This window comes from Equus asinus, chromosome 13, assembly GCF_041296235.1.
Source record: "Equus asinus isolate D_3611 breed Donkey chromosome 13, EquAss-T2T_v2, whole genome shotgun sequence".
Taxonomy (NCBI): Eukaryota; Metazoa; Chordata; class Mammalia; order Perissodactyla; family Equidae; genus Equus; species Equus asinus.
The window spans coordinates 38,425,790-38,449,591 of NC_091802.1; the positions used below are offsets into that span (position 1 = coordinate 38,425,790).

A 23,802-nucleotide genomic window follows, 5' to 3' on the forward strand; every position below is an offset into this window, starting at 1 on the left:
AGAATTTACAAAATCACAACAGTCTGAAAAAAGAGAGAACAGCCTACTCATTTGTAGAATTACAAATACCATGATTTTAATTGTTGTTTTCTATTTTCAGAGCAATAGAGACAACAATGATCTAACTGTGGAAAGAAATTTCAGGGGCCAGCCTGTAGCCCAGTGGTTAAGTTCGCAGGCTCCACTTGGGCGGCCCAGGGCTTCGCTGTTCCAGTCTTGGGTGTGGACATGGCACCGTTCATCAAGCCATGCTGAGGAGGCATCCCACATCCCCAAACTAGAGGGACCTACAACTAGAATATACAACTATGTACTTAAGGGCTCTGGGGAGAAGAAAAAACAAAAGATTGGCAACAGATGTTAGCTCAGGGCCACTGTTTAGAAAAAAAATTTCAAGTAGGTGAAAGCTCTTAAATAGCATTTAAAAACAAATTCTAAGGTGCAGTCCTTAAGAGGTATATACAGTGCTGAAACACTGAAGGGTTGATTTTTATTTCTGTGACGGACAGGATTACACCTTGGGAGTTGTTGGAGTCAACCACTGAGGAGTCACATCTAAAAGCCAAAGCTTTTGTAAGGCAGGTACATACACTCTCTCAGGTATCAGCCAGCAAAAGAGACTTGACATTAAGATGCCAAACAAGGGCGAGCCCCATGGCCGAGTGGTTGGGTTCATGTGCTTCGCTTCAGCGGCCTGGGGTTTTGCCGGTTCGGATCTTGAGCGTGGACATGGCACTGTTTGTTGGGCCACACTGAGGCGGCGTCCCACATGCCACAACTAGAAGAACCCACAACTAAAAATATACAACTATGTACTGGGGGACTTTGGGGAGAAAAAGGAAAAATAAAATCTTAAAAAAAAGATGCCAAACAAAAAAAAGTCATTGTCCAGTACATTAATGGAACTGTTTTAATAAGTTACATAGCTTTATGTTATCAGGCTAAACCACAAATGAAAATTTCCTCCTGAGACTGGGATATTTCAGGTTTTAATACTGCCCATATTGGTCACAGAGTATTAGAAAAACCTGAAAAGCCTGTCAGCCCTACAGTGCAGATTGCAGGCATGAGGGAGAAAACAGCAACTGTGACACTTAAGAGATTCAGTTGGATAACAGACCTGTCATCTGGCTTTTCAGGCATATTTATTAAACGAGTAATTCTCAATGCTAAGGAAGGTTAAGAGTGGAAGGCCGTACCTCTTAACCCAAGTAAAGTGTTTCATATTTTGGTATGTGGAACATGAAAAGGCATGATTCTGATATACATCTCCCCCTGTTGAGAATTACTGTTTTAAAGGAAGTGAGAAAGTTTCAATTAATCTTTAATTTCCTCATAGAAGAGTCTAATGACACGTAGAAATACTCGAAAAAGCAGAGTTGAGTGGTAGTTAAGGGTATAAATTCATGGAATCCAACTATTTTGTTTGAATTCCTACTCTTTAACTCATTAGAGAGGTGACCTTGGGCAATTTAACTAACCTAGCTGTGCCTCAGCTCCCTCATTTTTAAAATGGAATTAATACCACCTACCTAATAGGGTTGCTGAGAATATAAAATAAGGGTGAGTTATAGTGCTTAGCACAATGATTGCTACATAATAAATCTAAATAATCATTGGGCTTTATTTATTTGTTTACTTAGTTACTTACTTACTACGCCCAAGAATTAAAAAAAAAAATTAGCCACCCACACAAATGCCTACCAAGTTTTCTTTTAGAGATTAAGGCTAAATACATCATTTCTTGGGTGTTCCTATCCTTCTTCATTCATTATAGCCTCCAATAACACACAGAAACATGGAATTTCAAAAATCAAATACCTCATGAATCTCCTTTTTTGATTTCCTAGATTTCATTTTTATTCTATTATCATTTCCTTGTTTTTATTTAATTCTATTAAAAATTTTTAAAAATGGATAATTATTTCCTATTAGTTGGAACACTACTGATATGGTATCCAAATTCATTGATCAGCTCCCACTTATAGCCATTCGCTTACCAACATATGGTCCACTGGCACAGAACTTCCTTTGGGACAACCTCAGTAATCTGTCATCTTCTACCTAAAGAGGCAAAACAAAGGCTATAGTAGTATCAACACTTTTTCTTCCTTTTTTTGGAGGGGGCAAAATTTCTGTGAAAAAGTAGAAAGTAAAACCAGTACAACCAAATGTCTCATGAGTACCTAAAATGCAATGGTGGTGAAGATGATGATACTACAGAATAGGAGAAAAGTCACTATTTCTCATTTAGGCCTCAATATAACAATACTCTAAATAGAAGGCCAGGTTCTGTGTAATACTGTTGGCCCTTCAGAAGAGATTTGTACCCAGATGAGAACTTTAAAGTCTTAATGCTTTCAAAGGGATACATAACAATAAATAATACTACAGCAAGTTTATTTTAATTTTTATGGAGGAAGGTTATGTCTTTAGTCTACTTCCAAAAAGTGGCAACCTTAGATTAGCACGTGAACTCAATATTCAGAATTCAAATTTTTAGAATGATTGATAAACAAGAAAGGAAGCACACATCTTGTTTCAAAGGATGAGTTTCGTAATGAAACACAAAAAAAGTGGGAGGAAAAACTGCAAAAAACTAAAAAGCTAGAAGCAACAAGGAAAAGCACATCATTTAAAAAATACTGGGGCCGCGTGGCCGAGTGGTTAAGTTCACGTGCTCCGCTGCAGGCGGCCCAGTGTTTCATTGGTTCGAATCCTGGGCGCAGACATGGCACTGCTCATCAGGCCACGCTGAGGCAGCATCCCACATGCCACAACTAGAAGGACCCACAACGAAGAATATACAACAATGTACTGGGGGGCTTTGGGGAGAAAAAGGAAAAAAATAAAATCTTAAAAAAAAAAAAAAAATACTGGGGCCGGCCCTTTGGCTGAATGGTTAGGTTTGTGCACTCTGCTTCAGTGGCCCAGGGTTTTGGTGGTTCGGATCCTGGGCATGGACATGGCACTGCTCATCAGACCATGCTGAGACGGCCTCCCACGTGCCATAGCTAGAAGGACCCACAACTAAAATGTGCAACTATGTACTGAGGGGATTTGGGAGAAAAAAAAAAAAAAGAAGAAGATTGGCAACAGTTGTTGGCTCAGGTACCAAACTTAAAAAAAAAAAAAAAAACAAACTTCAACATGCATTTGTTTTAATTTATCATTTGTTACTATGCCCTAGAACATTTTAAATAACACAAGATTTGAGATCACCTAAATCAAATGTAAAACTGGGCCAACTACATTTGTGGATAAACTGACTACTAATGAACTTAAACACTACATCACTGATTAATTAATTATCACATAGATTTCCTTGAAAAAGGTGAAAGGTGACTTTTAAATTGATTCAGAAATAAAGCAAAAATATTTAAATTTAGGGAATATAAAGTGAGAAATAGATCATAATCAAGATATTATATGTTGCAGAGCTCTCCTATTTTTAAAAGAATTAAGAATCATAGATAGGTTTTTTACTGTAACATAAAATGGAGGATGTTTGTGGCTGTGCTTGTGGACAAAAAACAACCAAGCAAATAAAGTAAGACCTTGATAGTAGCTTGATAGAAAAGTTAACTGAGTCTGGATAACACTGGGAGGGAGTCGGGTATCACTATCCTCTCTTCCGATCAACTATTATGCTCTTAAAAGTGTGCTCTACTTGAAAAACGTATGGCCCAATGGTCTGCTTTATGTGCAATCAGTAAATAGTTTAACAGTGTTGAGGTGTTGGTAGTTTTTGAGGGAATGAAATCCCCAGAGGTGAAAAGAACAATCATCTTTGTATATTATTCTTCTTAAAATAGGTAAAATGAAAGCTACTCGTCAGTCCATATAAAGTGTGAACGTCAAGTTTGATCCGTCATCTCCCGTAACAGACTAGTCCAAAGTGGAGAAAGAAGACTAGAAAGAAACAGAATCGTCACAAATGGTAGGTCACTAAACTTATAGGTATTCTTTTCTACCAAATATGATTGATTGCATTCCTTAAATTGCCTTATCAAATGCTTGCAGCCAATCTAACTGAGAGGTTCTCCAATGTGTATACTTTATTATAAAATATAATCATGTTTAAGGTTAAGATGTGGCTCTGAAAGATTAACTTGCAAGCACTATAATGTACCATGTAAATTTGGGTGCACTTTGAGAGTACAAGGGCTGGTTTAAATGTTACCTAGAATTCTCAAAGTACAGAAAAGCAAATTTACTAACTTAGATTGCCACAGTGAGAACGTCTTTGTAAAAAATACTTAGCTTTACGGACGATACAGAAGCATGAGAACAAACACATGCCAAAAAAAAGAGATATGAATCCTCCTCCCTAAAAAGGAACAGTAATTAATTTCCTATGCAGCTCACAAAACCATGGCAAAGAAATTTAAGAGAACAGTTTCACAATTTCATATAATTCAACTAAGTGAAGATAAACTCTCTGGTATGCATGAAAGGTCAACATATAATTCTCAGTCCTGTTGGAGGACAATTCATTTTGAAATACAACTTTCTCAACTCAGATAATAGTTCAACTAATATGAGTGTAATTCTAATCAAAATCACAGCGCCACCCAACCAATGTTAAAAAATAATTAAAGAATGATATTATTAATGGGTATTGAATTTTACCAAATGCTTTTTCTGCATCTATTATGGTAATTATGTGGTTCTTCTAACTTGATTCTCTTAATGTAGTGATTGTGAATCAATACATTGGTTTTTTAATGTTAAACCAATCTTGCACTCCTGGAATAAACCCACTTGGTGATTTTAGAATTATATCAACAAGTTTACAGTATTTTCCTTGGGGACAATGAGAGTAGACAACATTTTGTTTTCTACCATAAGCATGTGTAATTTTAATGATGTGGGGGGCAAACCATATAGTATAGAGAGAATAAATCACTGAGAAAAGAGTACAAAGACTGGTTTAAATATTACTTAGAATACTTAAAGTACAGAAAAGCAAATTGGATAACACCGACTGAATTTCATTTAATAACAATATTAGACAAATTGAAAGACTTTTTATAAGTTTACCTGTTCTGCTTCCACATAAATGAGGGGAAATCCCATTTGCTTGGTCCAAGTATTCATCACAGCTGCTATAGGTTTACCACTAGCATTTTCTAAACTTTCCCAGAGGTCCTCTAGAAGATAAACACAAACAATGAAAATCTAAAATGTTTACATTTTTATTTTCCTAAACAAACCATAAATTTTATGTAATTTTTCACACTGCATTGTTGACCAATTCTTTGGTTCTTTCAGGCTCAGGAAACAAACAGTGGGCCAAATTAATGTTCCCCTTGCCTCCCTCATTAAGTAAACTCTACTATAAAAAAACTCATTTTATATTCTAACATGTTCTTAATTGTTCCAATTTATTAAAAAATTACAAAAAAAAATACAAATTATGATAAAAGACAAACTAAGTTCAAACAAGAAGAAATAGAAACAAAAAGATGGAAATATATTCAAGATCACTAATAACAATCATTCACAAATTTAAAACCATTATACCCATTCAATTAATAGAAGTAAAAAAAAAAATTCAATGCTGATGAGGTTGAAGTAAATCCCATATGGTCAAACAACACTGTAAGCAAAATAGCAATACAAGGTGATACATACTATAATGGGGGCATGAACAGAGGAAAAGCACTGAAAGAAAAGTCCAAAGAAAATAAAGGAGTTGACTTTTGGTCTGCATCTTGAAGAAGAGTTGTTCAGCAGACAGACAAGGGAAAAAGGGCATTTCAGGTAGACAGAATAAGTGGTCTATGCACAAAGAGGTAAGTATAAAAAAAGAAAGTATCAATAACAGCAATATGTTCAATAAGCTGAAGACAAAGGCACAATTATGGGAGTAACAGGCGGTGAGGCTAAAAAAGTAGGCAGGGAGTGAATTGTTCAAGTTTCTGTATAGTTTACAAAAAAGTACAAACTTTATAGTGAAGGGAATGTGGCATCTCAATTATTTTTAATCAGGAGAGTGATACAATTAGATATTCACTTTAGAAAGATAACCCTAGCTAGCCTCAGCGTGAGAGACGAAACTGAAGAGAGTGGGGCAAGGCAAGAAGTAGTGAATTAGTAGCAACTGCAGAATTCCAGTGGCGAGATCAGGAGGCATGGATTAAGGGAAGGGCAGTGAGGACAGACAGAGGGCACCGGAACTGCTGCAAGAGGACAAAACCATGGATAGTAACTGAAACGTCTTTCACTAATAACAAAAATAAGCCAAAAAAGTTACATGGTACACCTTGTACCAGTTACACTTTGGTAGACCAAACTGTGGCCGGTAAACTAGCAGCAACGGCTCCACCTGGGAGCTTGTTTGAAATGCAGACCCTCAGGCCTCACCCCAGACCTACTGAATTAGAAACATTTTAACAGACCTCAAGTGATTGTACCGACATTAGAGTTTAAGAAGCACAAGGTTTTTTCCTGATACATTATATGTACACATGCAAAAGACTCATAAAACTTCCAAGAGTACATTTTTCTGTACCACTGCTTTAAGGAACAGAACGCCTATTTTACAAACTAAGATGGAAATTTACAAGGGGGGCAGGGAGGAGTCAAGGTTACATCATGTCCTGAACAGAGAGGCAGATAGCATATTTTTAATTCACAGGTCACAAACCTCAGGAACAGCCATGGCCAGGCCTCTCTGAACTTTTGTTGCTCTATTAGACACTAATGACATTACACAAATCTTGTTTTTTAAACTATTTTTCTTCACTGAAGAACTCAAAACTCTTGGCTCTTGCTCTTTTTCACATTTAATCAACTCCTATACCTTTATTTTTCCTTTCTTAAAAAATTAATTAATTTTTTTTTGTGAGGAAGAGTCCCCCTGAGCTAACATCCATTGCCAATCCTCCTCTTTTTTTGCCTAAGGAAAAATGGCTCTGAGCTAACATCTGCACCAATCTTCCTCTACTTTGTATGTGGGACACCTCCACAGCATGGCTGATGACTGGAGTACGTCTGCACCTGGGATCTGAACCCAAACTCAAGCTGCCAAAGAGAAGCGCCGGGAACTTTAACCACTCAGCCACAGGGCTGGCCCCCTTTATTCTTCCTCTTGACTCTGATAGCCAATAAATTACAGATCATCTGAAAATCTTAAGACTTCACTTCACTGAAACTCTAGTTCCATAAGTTCACTCCTAAAAATGGTTAATTTGTAACTATTTTAATGGCTAATGGTCAATTTAGGGCAACAAAACCAACAAATCACCAAAAAGAACAAGCTCTGGTAAGGTAAACAGAAGTTCTCAGACTCTTTAAAGTGGCAAAACACCGAGCTATGGAAAGCAGACTACTAGAGGATGACCAAAAGGATAATGGATCCCGACTCATGTTGATTCATGACTTAACATGTGGCTTCAACTAAGTCAACTTTATTTCCTATCCATCACATGAAAAGTTAAGCATTTAGGAAAAAATTAAATGTCCCATTCTGGATAAAGTGCCATCTCTCCATTTCTATGTCAATCTTTTTTTTTTTTGTTTTGAGGAAGATTAGCCCCAAGCTAACTGCTACCAATCCTCCTCTTTTTGCTGAGGAAGACTGGCCCTGAGCTAACATCGATGCCCATCTTCCTCTACTTTCTATATGGGATGCCTACCATAGCATGGCTTGCCAAGCACTGCCATGTCCACACCCAGGATCCAAACCGGCAAACCCCAGGCAGCCGAAGTGGAACATGTGCACTTAACTGCTGCACCACTGGGCCGGCCCCTGTATCTCAATCTTAAAGATTACCTGTGGCAGCATTCTTCTGTTGGAACTTCGTTAAATACATGTTCATTCCTTTCTTAAAGTCCTGAGAAAACACAATTTTTAAAATCCAAGAGTCAAACCTCAGAACTTATTATTTGCATATTAGTACTCAAATAATTTACTCAAATTACTTGAGTGTCAGATTTACTAAAAAAAAAATCCCTCTAATGGCCACTGACTTTTATTTAAGAATGCATAGTTTTTGCCCTCTACTTCTGCTTTTTAAGTTTTATACCAGCTTCCCACCCACCTCCAAACATATTTTGCACATTATTCATCTAAGACACCACAATAGTCAATTTAAAAAGAAATAAAGACAAGCCAGAGCAGGGTACTATCCTTCTAGATTCTAGAAAAATTGCTTAGGAATTTAATCTAAATAAAACCAAACAATTTTCCATGCAAAACTTTATGATTTACCATAAAAGAATGGAAAACTTTTTAAACTGCTTTTTTACCTTATCCCCAATGTAGTCATGTAGCATTCGGATGACGGATGCACCTTTGCTATATGATATAGCATCAAATATCTCATCAACTTCAGAAGGATGGCCCACACTGACCTGGCAGACAGTGTGATTCAGGGTTATGACAGAAGCAGACAGCCACAATACTGAATTACATAAAAAGTTTTCTAGGAAAACCCTTCTAACTCATAAAGTTCTTTTCTGCCTTTAGATCACTCATAATGTATAATGATGATCTTTACAAAGAGTGTAGTAACTAATACTAATCAAGTGGAATATAAAACATTATCCTCATCATCTCTTAGGGCCTGGGTTTCAGTCTTGGCTCTCCTTTGCTGGAAGGCAAATTACTACTGATCAGTTTATGGGGGTGGGGGTGGAGGGAGAAAGGGAGACATGAGAAACATTTGGTTTCTTGCATGAATTCTAACGGCTTACAATTATATAGGACTCTGGTTAAATATGTCAAAGTAGACTATAAGCCTAGTTCTTTGGAGACAAAATTTATACATATAAACCAGCTTAAATAAGGATAGGCTAAGTCAAGAGAATTAAAGTATATACAAAAACAGACAATGACAATAATAAAAGAGTATGTTCAGAATTTTCTTTGAAACAATAATGGAATCACAATGTTCCCCTATGCATATTACCCAACATGTATGGTTCTCCCACACTATTCAATAAAAATATATTTAGCGAATGCTTATGAGTACATGGCACTTGCCTCTACAAAAATCAAATTTTTATACTGACTACTTAAAAAGAAACAACTAGAACTCAGTCTTGCTAGACTTTCAAGAATGTAAATATGAACTATAAAAACAAGTGACATCACCCATGCAATTTTCTTTTCTTTTTAGAGTCCTAAGTATCTCTATAACAAATTACTTATTTCATTAAAAATGCGAGCAAAAGCCAATGGTTGAACAGTGTGGCTCACTTCAATAGGATGGCTGTTATCTAAGGCATCCAGCTCCTGGGCACGGGTGTAATCAGCAGAAACAAACTGCGTCCAGATATCATACTCTGGGAAGCAGTGATCTACACATAGGTACTCAATCCATGACGCGAAGCCTTCGTTTAACCAAAGATGAGTCCACCATTCCTAAACACAAAAGACAGAAATATGTGAAGAAAACAAAATGCTTGTCACGCCACTAATTTGAAAAACTCACATGTCCCCTCCACTATACTCTAAAATTTACAACTTAATGAACTAAAATTCAATTTAAAACACTCAGTAAATAACTCACACCTCTGAACAAAAGAGATGCCTAAAAGAGATGCCAAGAAAGGCCAAATGGTGATATTAGCACTATGCCTGAGGGACATTTCAAAACATTACTAAGTAACATTTTACTATCAAAGGTAGAAAAGGAAGAAGAAGTGGGGGAAGCCCTTATATAGACAAGGGGAAGAGAGTGAATAAATGTAGACAAGAGCGTATATTGTCAAATAAAATTTAGTTTAATAAAGATTTCTCTTAGAAAAACCAGAAAGTTACCAGGACCAAACAGGAAAACTAGAAACTGTTTCCATAATGACTGGGAAAAATCATTGTTGATTGACGAGTTAAACTTTCTAGATAAAAAGAAAAGCAGTATTGCTTATATAAGGACTATGTGAAATTAACAGAAATGTCATCATAGTAAGTAGTTCAGTAAAGAATGGTGTTTAAGCATTTATGGAATATAAAACTCTCACCTGTTAGTCAGAATTAATAGTGGAGTGGACAAAGACTATAATGGGTCACAGATAACGTCGATTTAAAAAAAATCAACTTTTTAGAAAGAGATTTCAATCTAATTTTCATTAAAGTTGATTAAATCTCTTACGAAAAGAAAGCAATATATGAATCCAAGACAGATGCTTAAGGATTAATGCAATGGTGAAAAACAAAAAGGTATTTTAAAATTCTGAAAAGGTCAAATATTTTCAATATTAAGTGATAAATGGCTATTTGTCTAAGTGCTCTGGGCACTTATTTAACTAGTAGCCTCCAGTAAGATGAGCTGGTACAAGGCCAGTTATTCTCCCACCTATCTCTAAACCCTTGAATTTCATTGATGAAACAACTGACATCTAATAACTAGAACAGTTACTCAAATCCAGTTAAAAGTTGTTTAATAATAATATGAAAATGCACACATTTCCCCTACTAAAGTTTATTGCTGATAGTTTCAAAATAAAATCACAAAAAATAACGTCTACACAAAGCTGAGCAAAAAAATTGTTTGGTAGCAACAAACTTGCTTCATTAGGAGAAAAGAACATTTCTGTACATATTCCAATACAGGTACTCGCATACTTAATTCCACATAAAATTATATTTCAAAAAATTTTTTTCACCTCTATGTAAAACTTTAAATATCCAAAGCAAAAAGGAAAGGGTTTACTTTCAAGGGCTAACTTTCTTTAGAAACTCTTTCAGACATGTAATAGTTGCTAAATGTCTTACTTTCGTGCTTATTTCTGTGACATGTGGACTCAACTAACATCCAAGTCAGGCTCTGCTCTTTGGCAGCCTAAAATGCCATCAGAGAATTTGGTTGGCTCCAGAATCTCCAGCTCTTTCTTTGCTGAGGTTCACTAGTTCACTTATCAAACCCTGTGCTCCCAAGCTCTCACATAGTTGGCTGCTATAGACAGTATTTTTTTAGAGTAAGAGGGAAAAGTCAAGACTAAAGGACAGAGACCATTCACTGCAAACATTATAATAAAAAAGAATTTCAACGTGACAATTGGAAATTTTAACATACTTTACTGTTATTCTGCAGTTTCTTTGCTTTCATTTCTATCAAATTTCAACAACATTTTAGGCAATGAAAAAACTGACCCCTAAAAACATTTCAACCTAATCAAAGATCAGTTTGTTAGTTATCAGGTTACTTTTCAGCTAGTGAACTACACAAGAAATATGACTCAAGAAATTAAAGTTAACCTGGAATCTCACTGCACAGAATCTCTCTACCTAAGAGGAATCTCTTTCTTTCACCCAAATTAGTATCATGACTTCTCCATTTGCTGGCAAATTCTAGAACAGCTAAGGAAGTATTTTCTGTTGAATAAACACTGTCCACATGCTCACACAGAGATTCTGATAAACACTTTTCAAAGTGGACCTTTTAAACAAAGTTTTTCTGTTGTTCAATTATTTTTTTGGCACAATGTTCCAGCCAAACTTGAAATACTATGTAGCCAAAATAATGTGCAGCAGGAAGAAGATAAATATATTTGAGCACTTAAAAATATTAAATACCATAGTAACAAGATTTCCAAACCATTGATGGGCGAGTTCATGTCCCACAACCAGAGCAACCCACTGGCGTGATGAAGAACAGGAGTTTTTTGGATCAATAAGCAATGCAGTCTCCCTGCGTTAAAAAAAAAAAAAAAAAAAAAAATTAAACAATAAAAGTATTGCAATAAAAGCAAGCATGCACAAGTAGGGGAGGGAGGTTCAAACAGTAAATAAGATGGTCAAGTCAGGCTTTAGAGATGTCAAGAAAACATTTCCTCCAAGTATACAGGATAGAGCAAGTTCCAGGAAGATCAAAGACTACTCCAAGAGAATCCACACCACACAAGACCAAAGAGGTGACAGAGTTGAATTATCAGTTTGCTGATAGGACAGCTGCCTGAAATTTTAGAAAGACTTTGTCTAAAGGATTAGAGATTATTGTGCTAGCCAGAGAGAGAAGACAATCTTTCCATTAAAGGAAGGGGAGTGGCAAGTAGGGGTAAGATGCATTCTACAGTCCAAAAAGAACACAGAGCAGGCTGTCCAAAACTTAGCTCACTGAGGAAGGCAATCGAAAGTAGAAGGCAAAAACCTGTTTATAGACCCTGCTTTAAAAATTATACAACCCACGTTTGTACTGTGGTGACAGACATGAAAAACTTGGCTAGAAGATATTCAATCAGGGAAGGCTCTTCAAGCTGGATAAATAACTATGAAACTACTGGGAGGAAGAGAAGTCACTGAAATGAGAAATTCAGCCAAAAATATATCTAAAAATGTTACTAATGCCAGATGCTCATTTTAGAATCTTACACTCTCAGACAGCAGCACCAGAGGGCACTCAACTGCACTCTTGAAATGTGCACGGAAGTGGGGGAGGTAGGAAAATTTACAGCAGATCATAAAGCAGAAGCTACTCAACTGTGATTAGGAATGAAGTTCCTATGAAATCAGTGATTGAAAAGATAAGGCAGGGTAACGCATCATTAACATACCTATAAGTAACAAGGCCCCAGTTCTCCATGGCACCTTCATAAAATAAATATAAACATTTATTGATATATATACATATTTCTTCCTCAAAATCACAAAATTCAAAAAAAGTTATTACAATTCAGCAATAAAATGAAATTTACTTTACCAGCTGCAAAGTCTGCAATAGCAATGAGATCAATTTTAGGTAGAGGATAAGGAACATTGAAGTAGTCCTTATAAAAAGGCAGGGTTTTAGCAGCAACCTATAAAAGTATAAACAAAAGAACCATCCGATAAATACTTTATTGTAATTCATACAGAAATCCACAAAGGAATCCTGTTGCAAGCCAAAGTATCTCAAGTTACTAGAAACCAACCCCAGGGTGTCCTACCTCCAAAGACTGCCTTAGCCCCAAGCTTTGCGTATGTTGGCCAAACTAATCCATTTATATCTTGGTATGAAAAATATAATTACATATTTTCCCACCCACTATCTTGATAAATAAATTCCACTCTAATCATTATCTTGTAAAATGTTAATACAACACCAAGGTTGGTAGTTTCAACATTCTATTAAAAATAAAACTAAAGTAGCATAACAAATTTCAGATTAAATTATAAATAATTGTACTAATAATTGATCAGAAATGTAAATTCCCCAACCTGGAGTTATGGACTGTTGGAACAATCCTCTTCAAGTACATTTACCTCTAACGCAAATTTTCCTTGCTCTGCTTTGCCAACAGGGGTGTAAACACGGACACACACACCATCTTTTGACCTTGTTTCTACAAAGTCATATTCACCCACGACAAACGCCACCAGATACGTAGACATGACAGGTGTGCGGGCAAACTTCACTTCCACTACATTTTCATCATCAGGGTACGGTTTCCGATCAATTACATTCTTTAAAAAAAAAAAGAAAGAAAGGAAAATTTAAACAATTAAATAGCTTAGAGCAAACACACTCAAAAACTGCAGGCTTTGTTATCTCTCCTTCCCCCTTTCCAGCACTGCTTACCTCTCTCTCCCAGTTCAAGCAGTGCTTTTATGTGCTCAAGATCTTTCCCATTAAGAAGGAAAGTGATCTGATAAAGCATTCACACTGAGAAGTTAGAGCTAAAGTGTTAAAACTATGAAGGATTTGTGAGAGGAAAGAAGCAACTTTTCTTGAATACTTAATATGCCAGGTACTGGGATGTTTTAAGGAGACTTCAATACTTTTCAAGTGAAATAAGGATAAGAGACAATTATTAATAAAAATAAAATGTAATTGTGGAATCTGACCTTTCAAAGGGTACAGATTTCTAGATTTAGAGCATTTTCTGTACCAAGGCTGGCTCTGAGCAAATTTGTGATGAAATCTCCACTTTACCTTTGGAATCCCAAATTTCCCTTTGGTGTTCTCCCCCTTTTTCCTATTCAGGGTCTGTTTCCTCCAGTTCTCTCAATTCTTTCTTCCAAGGAAGACTTATTCAAGAACTGACCTGATAAATTCATTCACACTAAACTGTAAATGAATATTTCAGTTTAATATATTAGCTTCCTCTCTAAGAATATCTGAGAAGAGAATGGCATTCTATCTACAGAATTCTCTCCACCAATAAAAGAGGCAAAATCCAGTTATTTTCAGGTGCAGTAGGCTTTTTCAAGTTCCCCAGAGTCATATTATAGGCTACAGGCTCCTCTACGTCTTAAGGCAGTCCTAGACCACACACTTCAAGTGGTGAATGATTATTCTGTTTATGAATGAGATCAACGACATCAGCGAAGAGGGCATATTCCAAGAATACAATCAGCCAAAAACCTAAATACACTTCATCACATGGCTATATCTTTTGGCATTTAATAAGAAAGTCAGATTTATTTCTTTCAGGGAAATTTACTAACTCATTGCTTATTTAGGTTTCCAAATTAAAATAAGTAGATAATCTAATTAATATAGTTTATAAGGAATTTCTCCCATGGGGGGGAACTCCCCAAATAAGGCAATTAAGAAAAAGAGGGCTTATTGGAAACAAAGAAAACTAATAGTTGTGTTCCTATTATGTACCAAGCACTGTACCACTAGGTGGTTTCATGCCATCCCATCTAATCGGCAAACTAAATATGCTCAAATCTTACTCAAAATATAAATATACTCACAAACACATACATACCATGTTTGATAAAGCTACTCTGTCTTTAGGAACAATTAATGAGATATCAAAAGTTGCTTTGATGGCAGGCTCATCCCAGCAAGGAAAAGCCCTCCGGGCATCAGTAGCCTTAAGAAAAGAATATGAAATGTAAATAACACTGAATTAACCTAACAGACTATTTCATGAAGTAACTGCCATTTCTTTCTATCATTCATTCAGTCACTTGTTCAAATATTTACTTTCTACTCAGTGCCAGGCAACAAGTATTATGGGCTGTCTTAGGTCTGCTACAGATCTTAACAATTTATAGTTTTAGAATAATTTACAATTATATTTTTGTTTTTAATAAAACACTTCAACATTTCAGATTTAATGCAAATGGCTTCAGCAATAATGTTAATGTAACACAGAGCATAGGAAGGTCAACAGTACACTGTAAGGATTCAGCACTGGGAAAACACGTTAAGTTGCCTCTCCGGCTTTTTTTTCAAAAATAAAAATGAAAATATTTTCAGAATATTTGATATGTTTTTTTCTGTATCTGGAATGGTAGCAATAGGAATAAAGACAAATGCTCTATCAATTCCAAACAAGTCATTTGTTTAATGGCATTTCCATATACTACACAAAAAACTGTCACCGCTTGACCTACTTAAAGAGACCTCATTCTATCTTTAAAAATAAAAAAAGAGGGGGCTGGCGCAGTGGCACAGCGGTTAAGTTCGCACGTTCTGCTCCTCAGCGGCCCGGGGTTTGCCGGTGCAGATCCCGGGTGCGGACATGGCACCACGTGGCAAAAGCCATGCTGTGGTAGGCGTCCCACATATAAAGTACAGGAAGATGGGCACAGATGTTAGCTCAGGGCCAGTCTTCCTCAGCAAAAAAGAGGAGGATTGGCAGTAGTTAGTTCAGGGCTAATCTTCCTCAAAAAAATAAAATAAAATAAATAAATAATAAAAATAAAAAAAGAGAAAACCTGTTAAAGCAAAATAAATTAATGGTTCATTAGAATATCAGTTACAAAAGAAAGAAACTTGGGGCCAGCCCCGAGGCCGAGTGGTTAAGTTCGGGTGCTCTCCTTCAGCAGTCCAGGGTTTCACCAGTTCAAATCCTGGGTGCGGACATGGCACTGCCCATCAAGCCACGCTGAGGTGGCATCCCACATGCCACAACTAGAAGGACCCACAACTAAAATTACACAACTATGTACTGGGGGGCTTTGGGAGAAAAAGGAAAAATAAAATCTTTAAAAAAAAAAAAAGGAAAGAAACACAACAAAATTAAAAAATAGAACCAATGATGAGATTCTGTATCAGGAAAGGAAGTAACAAAATATGCAGAGGCAGAGGAAGCACATACTTCTGAAAAAGGGTTTCTCCAAGGAAAAACGTTAGATGGCTGATTGCACTCTCAAAGAAATTAAATAAATTCTATTAAAGAACAAATAAGGAGCTGGCCCCGTGGCCGAGTGGTTGAGTTCACATGCTCCACTTCGGTGGCCCGGGGTTTTGCTGGTTCAGATCCTGGGCACAGACATGGCACCACTCATCAGGTCGTGCTGAGGTGGCGTCCCACATAGCACAACCAGAGGCACTCACAACTAGAATATACAACTATGTACCAGGGGGCTTTGGGAAGAATAAAAAAAAAAAAAAAAAAGACTGGCAACAGTTGTTAAGCTTAGGTGCCAATCTTTAAAAAAAAAAAAAAAAAAAGGAGAACAAAAGACATCTGAAAAGTAAGAGTGTAAGGAAAGAAATAGTAGCACAGAAAAATTTAAATTAGAAGCAGCAGCAGTAGAGAAATGAATTTACACTAGAGGAAATTAAATGAACAACACAGATGAGATTATTGACTGATGTTCCTGAAGAAGCCATCAGAGCACAAACCACAAGGAAGATGCAATAGAAGAAAATTTTTTTAAAAATTTTATTTATTTAGTTTTTCTTTTTTCTCCCCAAAGCCCCCTGGTACACAGTTGTATATGCTTAGTTGTGGGTCCTTCTACTTGTGGTATGTGGGGTGCCACCTCAGCATGGCCTGATGAGCGGTGCCATGTCCGCACCCAGGATTCAAACTGGCGAGACCCTGGGCCGCCAAAGCAGAGCGCACGAACTTAACCACCTGGCCACGGGGCTGGCCCCCTAATAGAAGAAAATTTTGCTACACTGAAGAAAGATCTGAATCTAAACATCAATAGGGTTCAACAATTACTATGTGAAAGTTAATGAAACGTGAACATCTGGTGAAAATTTTTAATTTTTAGGTACAAAGAAATAATTTAACAAGCAACCAGGGAGAGAACAAAGCACAACAAAAGAACATGCTACCCTACAAAGGGAGAAGAAACATTCTAATCTGACTCCTCCCCTTGACAAAATGAGATGTGAAAGACTTTGGAATAATATGTACACACCTTTGAGAAAGAAAGATTGTAAGCTAACTGGACTACTGTCATAGGTGAGCAAGCTAAGTTTACTACTCACTGGAGCAAGAGAGAACTCACACCAAAGGGAACCATGAGGCCTCTCAGTAAGAGTGTAAGAAAGAACCTATTATATGATTCGGGATTTGGTTGGGTGATTTAGGGGGGGATTCAAGGAAAAGGGGATTCGCTCTAAATTGGGTGGTGCCAGAAAGTGGAAGCAATTCCATGAGTAGGTATCTCAATAAATCTTATTTATAGAAAGGGCAGACGAGAGCAGGCCTAAAACTGTAACTGGTGAAGCAGCAGCCGTCACTCATTCTAACCGAGAGGGAGTTTGTTATTTTGTGCACAGCACAGCCCTTGTTTTTGCCTGTGCCTGGATGAAACTATGAAGTGCCCTTGTTTTGTCTCACTCTATCATGGTCTCAGAGTAACCCTGTCTGAGGTTAGTGTTCTAGGATATTGTTTATGTCCAACAGGAGAAAAACACGGACTAGCTGTGAGTGCTAGGACAACTTGTAGATGTCAGGGACTGCTCTTTTTTCTTGGTTTTTCACCAACAAATCTGTTACAAAACCAGTAAAACTGGTCATGTATAAAGGCAAATGAAAGATTTTCAGACATGAAAAGACTCAGGAAGTATATCACCCATATACACTCCCTTAAAAAAACTATTTGGAGATGTACTCCAGCCAACCAGTCAAGGATGAAGTACTCAAAAGGGCTAGAGATAAGCATTGGAACGATTTAAACACAGAATTAAGCCAAAACAGCTGCAGCAAATGTTGTTTTAAAACAGAAAGCAACATAAAATTCTTGAAAGAGAAGATATACCAGGTAAGATAAATTAGTAGTAAAGTAGATCCAAAATTTTAGGTATGAAAAACAAAGAATACAGAGATACAGCCAGAAACATAAAAATAAACATGATCAACTGTTTTGTTATACTGAAATTTACAGGAATAAATTTAATTAGACTTCACATTTAAAAGTACCACTCACAAATTCAAAACAAGCTATATAACTTGCAAATACTTGATAAATCCAAGAAAGCACATATAATAAGATAAACAAAGGACATGTCAAAGGAGCAAAGGAACGCTATACAACAGCATTACTATGAATTTAGTAGGAAAACCACAAGTGTCAAATACTAAGAGGATAATTTTAATTAAGAAAGGTACGGGGGCAGGCCTGGTGGTGTGGTGGTTAAGTTCAAGTACTCCATTTCATGGCCTGGGGTTTGCATTCAGATCCTGGGCATGGACCTACACACCATTCATCAAGCCATGCTGTGGCAGCGTCCCACATACAAAATAGAGGAAGATTGGCACAGATGTTAGCTAAGGGCCAATCTTCCTCACCAAAAAAAAAAAAAAAAAAAAAAAAGCACACGAGAGAGAGAGAAAAGAAAGATACACAGTATAAAAGCAATTCAGATATTGAAATTCATGAGTATAATTATGGCCAAAGGCACCTAACTTCAAATAGTCAAAAATAATAGAAGAGACCTTTGTCAGAACGTCTAATTTAAGATCATAATATTTTAGAGAAGCATATCATACCTCAAACTGTGTGACAGCAGCATAGCGCACCTCTCCAGAAGGGGTAGTATATTTACTTCTATAGAAACCTTTCATTTTGTCATTCAGCTCTCCAACAAAATCTATCTTTAAGGTTCCTGTACCTGTGATTGAAGATAAATGAAAACCATTTTTATGAAGATATTAAGTACAAGTTATCCAAAATATATCCTTATGACGTTAATTCAGTTGGTATTTACAATGTTCAAATTGTTCCTTCCTTTCTCAAATAATCCTCCTGGCAATGGAGAGAACACAGTATTTATTAAAGACTAAGCCTAAAGTAAACCCTAAAGGCATGTTCAGGGTGACTGCTTAGAAAGTTCATTAACTTTGTTAACTTAGTCTCAAATTACCAACACATGAAGATAAAAACAGGAAAGGAAACAAATATTTACTATTAAATTATGACATGCTATTATGCATGGTGCTTTAAAAATATTTATCATCCCACAACTAGAAGGACATGCAACTAGGATATACAACTGTGTACTGGGAAGGTTTGGGGAGATAAAAGCAGAGAAAAAAAAATATTATAAACCTGGAAGTAGGTATTGTTTCCATTTTTTTTTCAGATGAGGAAACTGAAGCTGAAAAGTTAAATAAATTGCCCAAGGTCACATAATTAGTAAGTAGTAAGAATGAGATAAAAACATAGGCCTGTTCAATCCAAAAGTCATGCTCTCTGCCAATTATGCTATGTAAATTGATCCTTTTAGATGACTTCATGCCAATTATTCTATCATTAAGACAAGACATTATCCATTCAGTCCAAATGGAACACTGATTCCATACTTTTGTAAGAAACTGTAGGGAAGACCAAGGATTTGATCAGCAAAAGGGCATAAAACAAACTCTTACAGTCACCTCAATCATTTGAAATCCAATAATATTAAAGAAATACATTTAACCAATAAGTATTAAATGCAAATAAAAATGCAACCTGAATATATATTTTATTGTTGTATAAAAGCAAAATCAGGGGCCGGCCCGGTGGTGCAGCAGTTAAGTGCACATGTTCTGCTTCTTGGCGGCCCGGGGTTCACCAGTTCGGATCCTGGGTATGGACATGGCACCGTATGGGAAAAGCCATGCTGTGGTAGGCGTCCCACGTATAAAGTAGAGGAAGACGGGCATGGATGTTAGCTCGGGGCCAGTCTTCCTCAGCAAAAAGAGGAGGATTGGCAATAGTTAGCTCAGGGCTAATCTTCCTCAAAGAAAAAAAAGCAAAAGCAATTTAAACAAAATGGGAGTTTTTGTGAGTATATATACTTTCATTAACAAAGATCATAATTATTATCTAGTAGTCACCTACTAAATTTAGATGCATGACAAAATAATCCCATTCTACATTTTACAAATCAAGCCACCAAAAGAACCCCCAAAATGTTGACTTTGTAATTGATCCTTTTAAAGTGCCTATTTATAAGAGGATCTAGAGCACGGGAGTCTGAAAAATCAAATATATAGTATGACTATAAAGTGATTAGCCAATCATATCAAAACTTTTCTATCCTGTTTTAAATTGTCATTTGGAATGCTATAGAGCAATGACATTAACACTGTTCAAAATGCTCTTGACTCTCTCTCTCTGACAAATCCTTTTGAATGTTCTCAAAGTCAAATTTTCACCTTCCAAAACTGAATATTCTTTTTTGAAAGGTCTAGAAGTCACGCAGAGTCCAAGTCTACAGAATAAGTGAATGATCAACTGTAAACTGTTTCTACATAAAACATTTAGTGTGTCTTCTGTGCCTCAAACTGGTTCTGAAAGTAATTTCAAGTGAAAATTTCAGTAAAGAAAGTGCCACATTCTGAAAGTAATCATGCTGGGAAAAACAAAACAACAACTGAAGCGCAAGTGAACAGACGTTAGTGATTGCTGTTTTTAAAACATCAGACATTCTGTCTGAAGGGACAGTGAATACTTTTTTTCTTTTAAAGAGAAACAGATTAGACAGATTACTGGGGCAGTAAATGTGAACAGAGTAAAAGAACCTGAAAGACCTCTAGATGATGGATGTTAAAGAATTGAACTATGAATAACACAAAGTTTCTGTCTTCTTTAGGAATTCACTGATTTTTTAAAAAGGAGATGTATTCACATTAATGAAGTTTAGGAGAAATATCTAATAGATATAATCTATTATAGATATAAAAACCCCCTTCCTTTAAAGAGAACTATGTGATGGAACTTTCTGTTACAATTCCATAAATGGAGCTGGCCAGTCTGTGTTCACGAAGTCAGTTGTTAGGATGTCTTTCATGTAACTCATATTCCGTGGTAAATCTACTTTCAACTTTCCCTATTTGGAATAAAAGTGGATTTAAAACTCATAACTAAATAAGAAAGGCTGCGAACACTTTTACTCGGTTTTAAATCTCCAAGGCCATCAAACCATAACAAGATATTGATAGCGATCACTTCCCAAAAGTGGACTTCTAAACAAAACACAAAGTATCGGGAAGGCTTATTGCCTGAAATTCAAACAAAATAGAAGTTAAAGTTTTAAAAAATAATGAATAAATTTAATTAGTGTCACATTATAAGATGCTAAGTATTTACTATTAATACAGTAGAATTTTATGGCATTAGAACAGGAGGAAAAAGGCCTTCTTGATAAATTTCACTTATCAAATTTACACCATATTGAAGAACTGACCACCAGTTTGTCTAATTTTATACCAATTTGCACACATATTTTACATTCCTTCCTCAAATTATATATATTCCAAATATAAATATTCCTCAATATTTATCTATTTCGGGTGGTAAACCTTTTAAAACATACAAGAAACTCATTTATAAATTAAACAACTGAAAAATTGGGACTTCCACCAGAAACCTTATTTGCTTAAAGCTTAGGAGAGTATAAGTGTTGTAAAACCTGAAGTAGATCTTGAAATACTTTAATAAAAATTTGGTAAGCCTACTAAACGCTATAGAATTAAAGATAGATTAATTTATATAAAAAGAGAGTAAAGGTTTTTGCCTTTGTTGTCACCATTTCTTATGATCCTATTTTTCACTCTTCAAAATGTTAATATCTTTCAGTGTTTCTCCAGATAAATGGCACTTTAGAGGATCCTTAACCACTGATTCTGAGATTGTTAGGTTTACAAAGATTATGGTAACTTAACCACTATTCTAGAATGGTGCCAATTTCAGAAAAGATGATGTTTTACTTAGCCAGACAATGGTTGGCATGACTGTTAAGTTTGATGAGGCTAAACACAAAGGTTACTAACGTCCTCCTCATACTGTTCAATATTTACTCCATTACCAGAAGATAGACCACTTGTACAACCTATTAAACCTTGAAAAAATAAGGACTTCATTCTTTTTTTTTTGGTGAGGAAGATTAGCCCTGAGCTAAACATTTGTTGCCAATCTTCCTCTTTTTGCTTGAGGAAGATTGTCCCTGAGCTAACATCTGTGCCAATCTTCCTCTACTTTTTGTATGTGGGATGCTCCCACAGCATGGCTTGATGAGTGGTGTGTAGGTCCTCACCCAGGACCAGAACCCGTGAACCCCAGGATGCCAAAGCAGAGCATGTGAAGCCAACCACTATGCCACTGGGTTGGCCCCAAGGACTTCATTCTTAAAGCAAAGAATGACTGGGTAACTTTGACCCAGAGAATCTTGGGAAAATGTGAAGGCCAATGATTTTCAAACAGATATTTATACATATGTAATAATTCGATAGTTGTATCTGCAAGATTTTTAAATTCTAATATTTATATCAGTTACTTATATTGTTATATCAGCTAAAAATCTCCAAACTCTGTCAAATTATAGTATACTAATGGTCATAACCTTCCCTGACTTGTTTCTGCTTTTATCAGGAAATGACTTCACAATTTACCATGTTTGCTGTAAATAGTCCTTATCAAGAATGATACAACTCTTATATACTGATAATAAATGACCTCTTATATACATAAGGGGAAAAGAAGAAGGGTACAGAATATTATGTATGGCATGTTAACTTCTGTGTTCTTAAAATATTATGTATATACATAAATGCTTACTAAAGCAAGATATAGTTTTGAAAGGATACACAGGAAACTGGCTGCTTTGGAGGAGTGGAGCCAAGAGAGGAAAACAGGGACAGAATGGCAAACAAATTTTCACTATATATCATTTGAATTCAAACCATGTCCATGTATTATATTTTTAAAATATTTAATTAAAAAAATTAAGGGACCAGCCTGATGACGTAGTGGTTAGGTTTGCACACTCCACTTTGGCTGCCCAGGTTACATAGGTTCAGATCCCAGGCACAGATCTAGCACTGCTCCTTCAAGCCAGGTTATGGCAGCATCCCACATAAAATAGAGGAAGACTGGCACAGATGTTAGCTCAGCAACAATCTTCCTCAAGCAAAAAGAGGAAGATTTGCAATAGATAGCTCAGGGCCAATCTTCCTCACCAAAAAAAAAAAAAAAAAAAAAAAAGAAGACGACGACGAAAGAAAGAAAGAAAGAAAAAGAAAAATATTAAAAGCATAATGTGGTCAGAGAAGTGCAGACTTCACAGTTAAACTACTTGGGTTCAAATCTAGGCTCTACCACTTATTAGCTGTTGACCTTGGGCAATTATTTAAGTTAATTAAACTATCTTTGTGCCTTAGTTAGAATCTATCTAAGATAGATAGATTCTTATATAGAATCTATCTCAAAAAGGATTAAATAAATTAGTATTTGTGATGCACATAAAACAGTACCTGGCACAGATTAAGTACTCAGTAGACACATATGTGTACTATACATACACACAAACATATATACATGTATACATATAACACACACATCTTCCAGGAGTTTCTGTCTATTTTTACCTGGTGAATTCTAACAAATACATTCTGGCTTCTTTTGATAATTTTTTATTTAATAAATTATATATTTTTTAAATTTAATATATGATATATTTCCTAATGCAGAACAACAATTGAATCTATGCTATCTTTTTTTTCTATACATGTTAGGTTTATGTATCTTCTTGGACTATTTTTAAAAAACCAGTTTTAAAATATTTTTTGCTCCTCTCTTCTTCATTTTTTATTTCATTAATTTCTGCTTTTAAATCTTTATTTCTCTCTTCTATTTTCTTCAAGTTACCTGTTCTTTTTGTCTAACTTTATCTTGATGCTTAAGTAATT

General features: G+C 35.9%; 1 protein-coding gene across 1 annotated transcript in view; it reads right to left on the bottom strand.

The window, feature by feature from the left end:
- The window catches only part of NPEPPS (aminopeptidase puromycin sensitive), an 87,965-nt gene that overhangs the window by 16,607 nt on the left and 47,556 nt on the right, over positions 1-23,802 (bottom strand). Inside the window, exons 4-14 of the mRNA XM_044746082.2 lie at positions 18,622-18,743; positions 14,647-14,754; positions 13,193-13,393; positions 12,651-12,747; positions 12,505-12,538; positions 11,528-11,642; positions 9,209-9,373; positions 8,257-8,361; positions 7,781-7,841; positions 5,044-5,153; positions 2,001-2,064 (exon numbers count right to left, since the gene is read on the bottom strand). Coding sequence (XP_044602017.1) covers positions 2,001-2,064; positions 5,044-5,153; positions 7,781-7,841; positions 8,257-8,361; positions 9,209-9,373; positions 11,528-11,642; positions 12,505-12,538; positions 12,651-12,747; positions 13,193-13,393; positions 14,647-14,754; positions 18,622-18,743 — 1,182 coding nt within the window. The remainder of the gene's footprint in view (positions 1-2,000; positions 2,065-5,043; positions 5,154-7,780; positions 7,842-8,256; positions 8,362-9,208; positions 9,374-11,527; positions 11,643-12,504; positions 12,539-12,650; positions 12,748-13,192; positions 13,394-14,646; positions 14,755-18,621; positions 18,744-23,802) is intronic.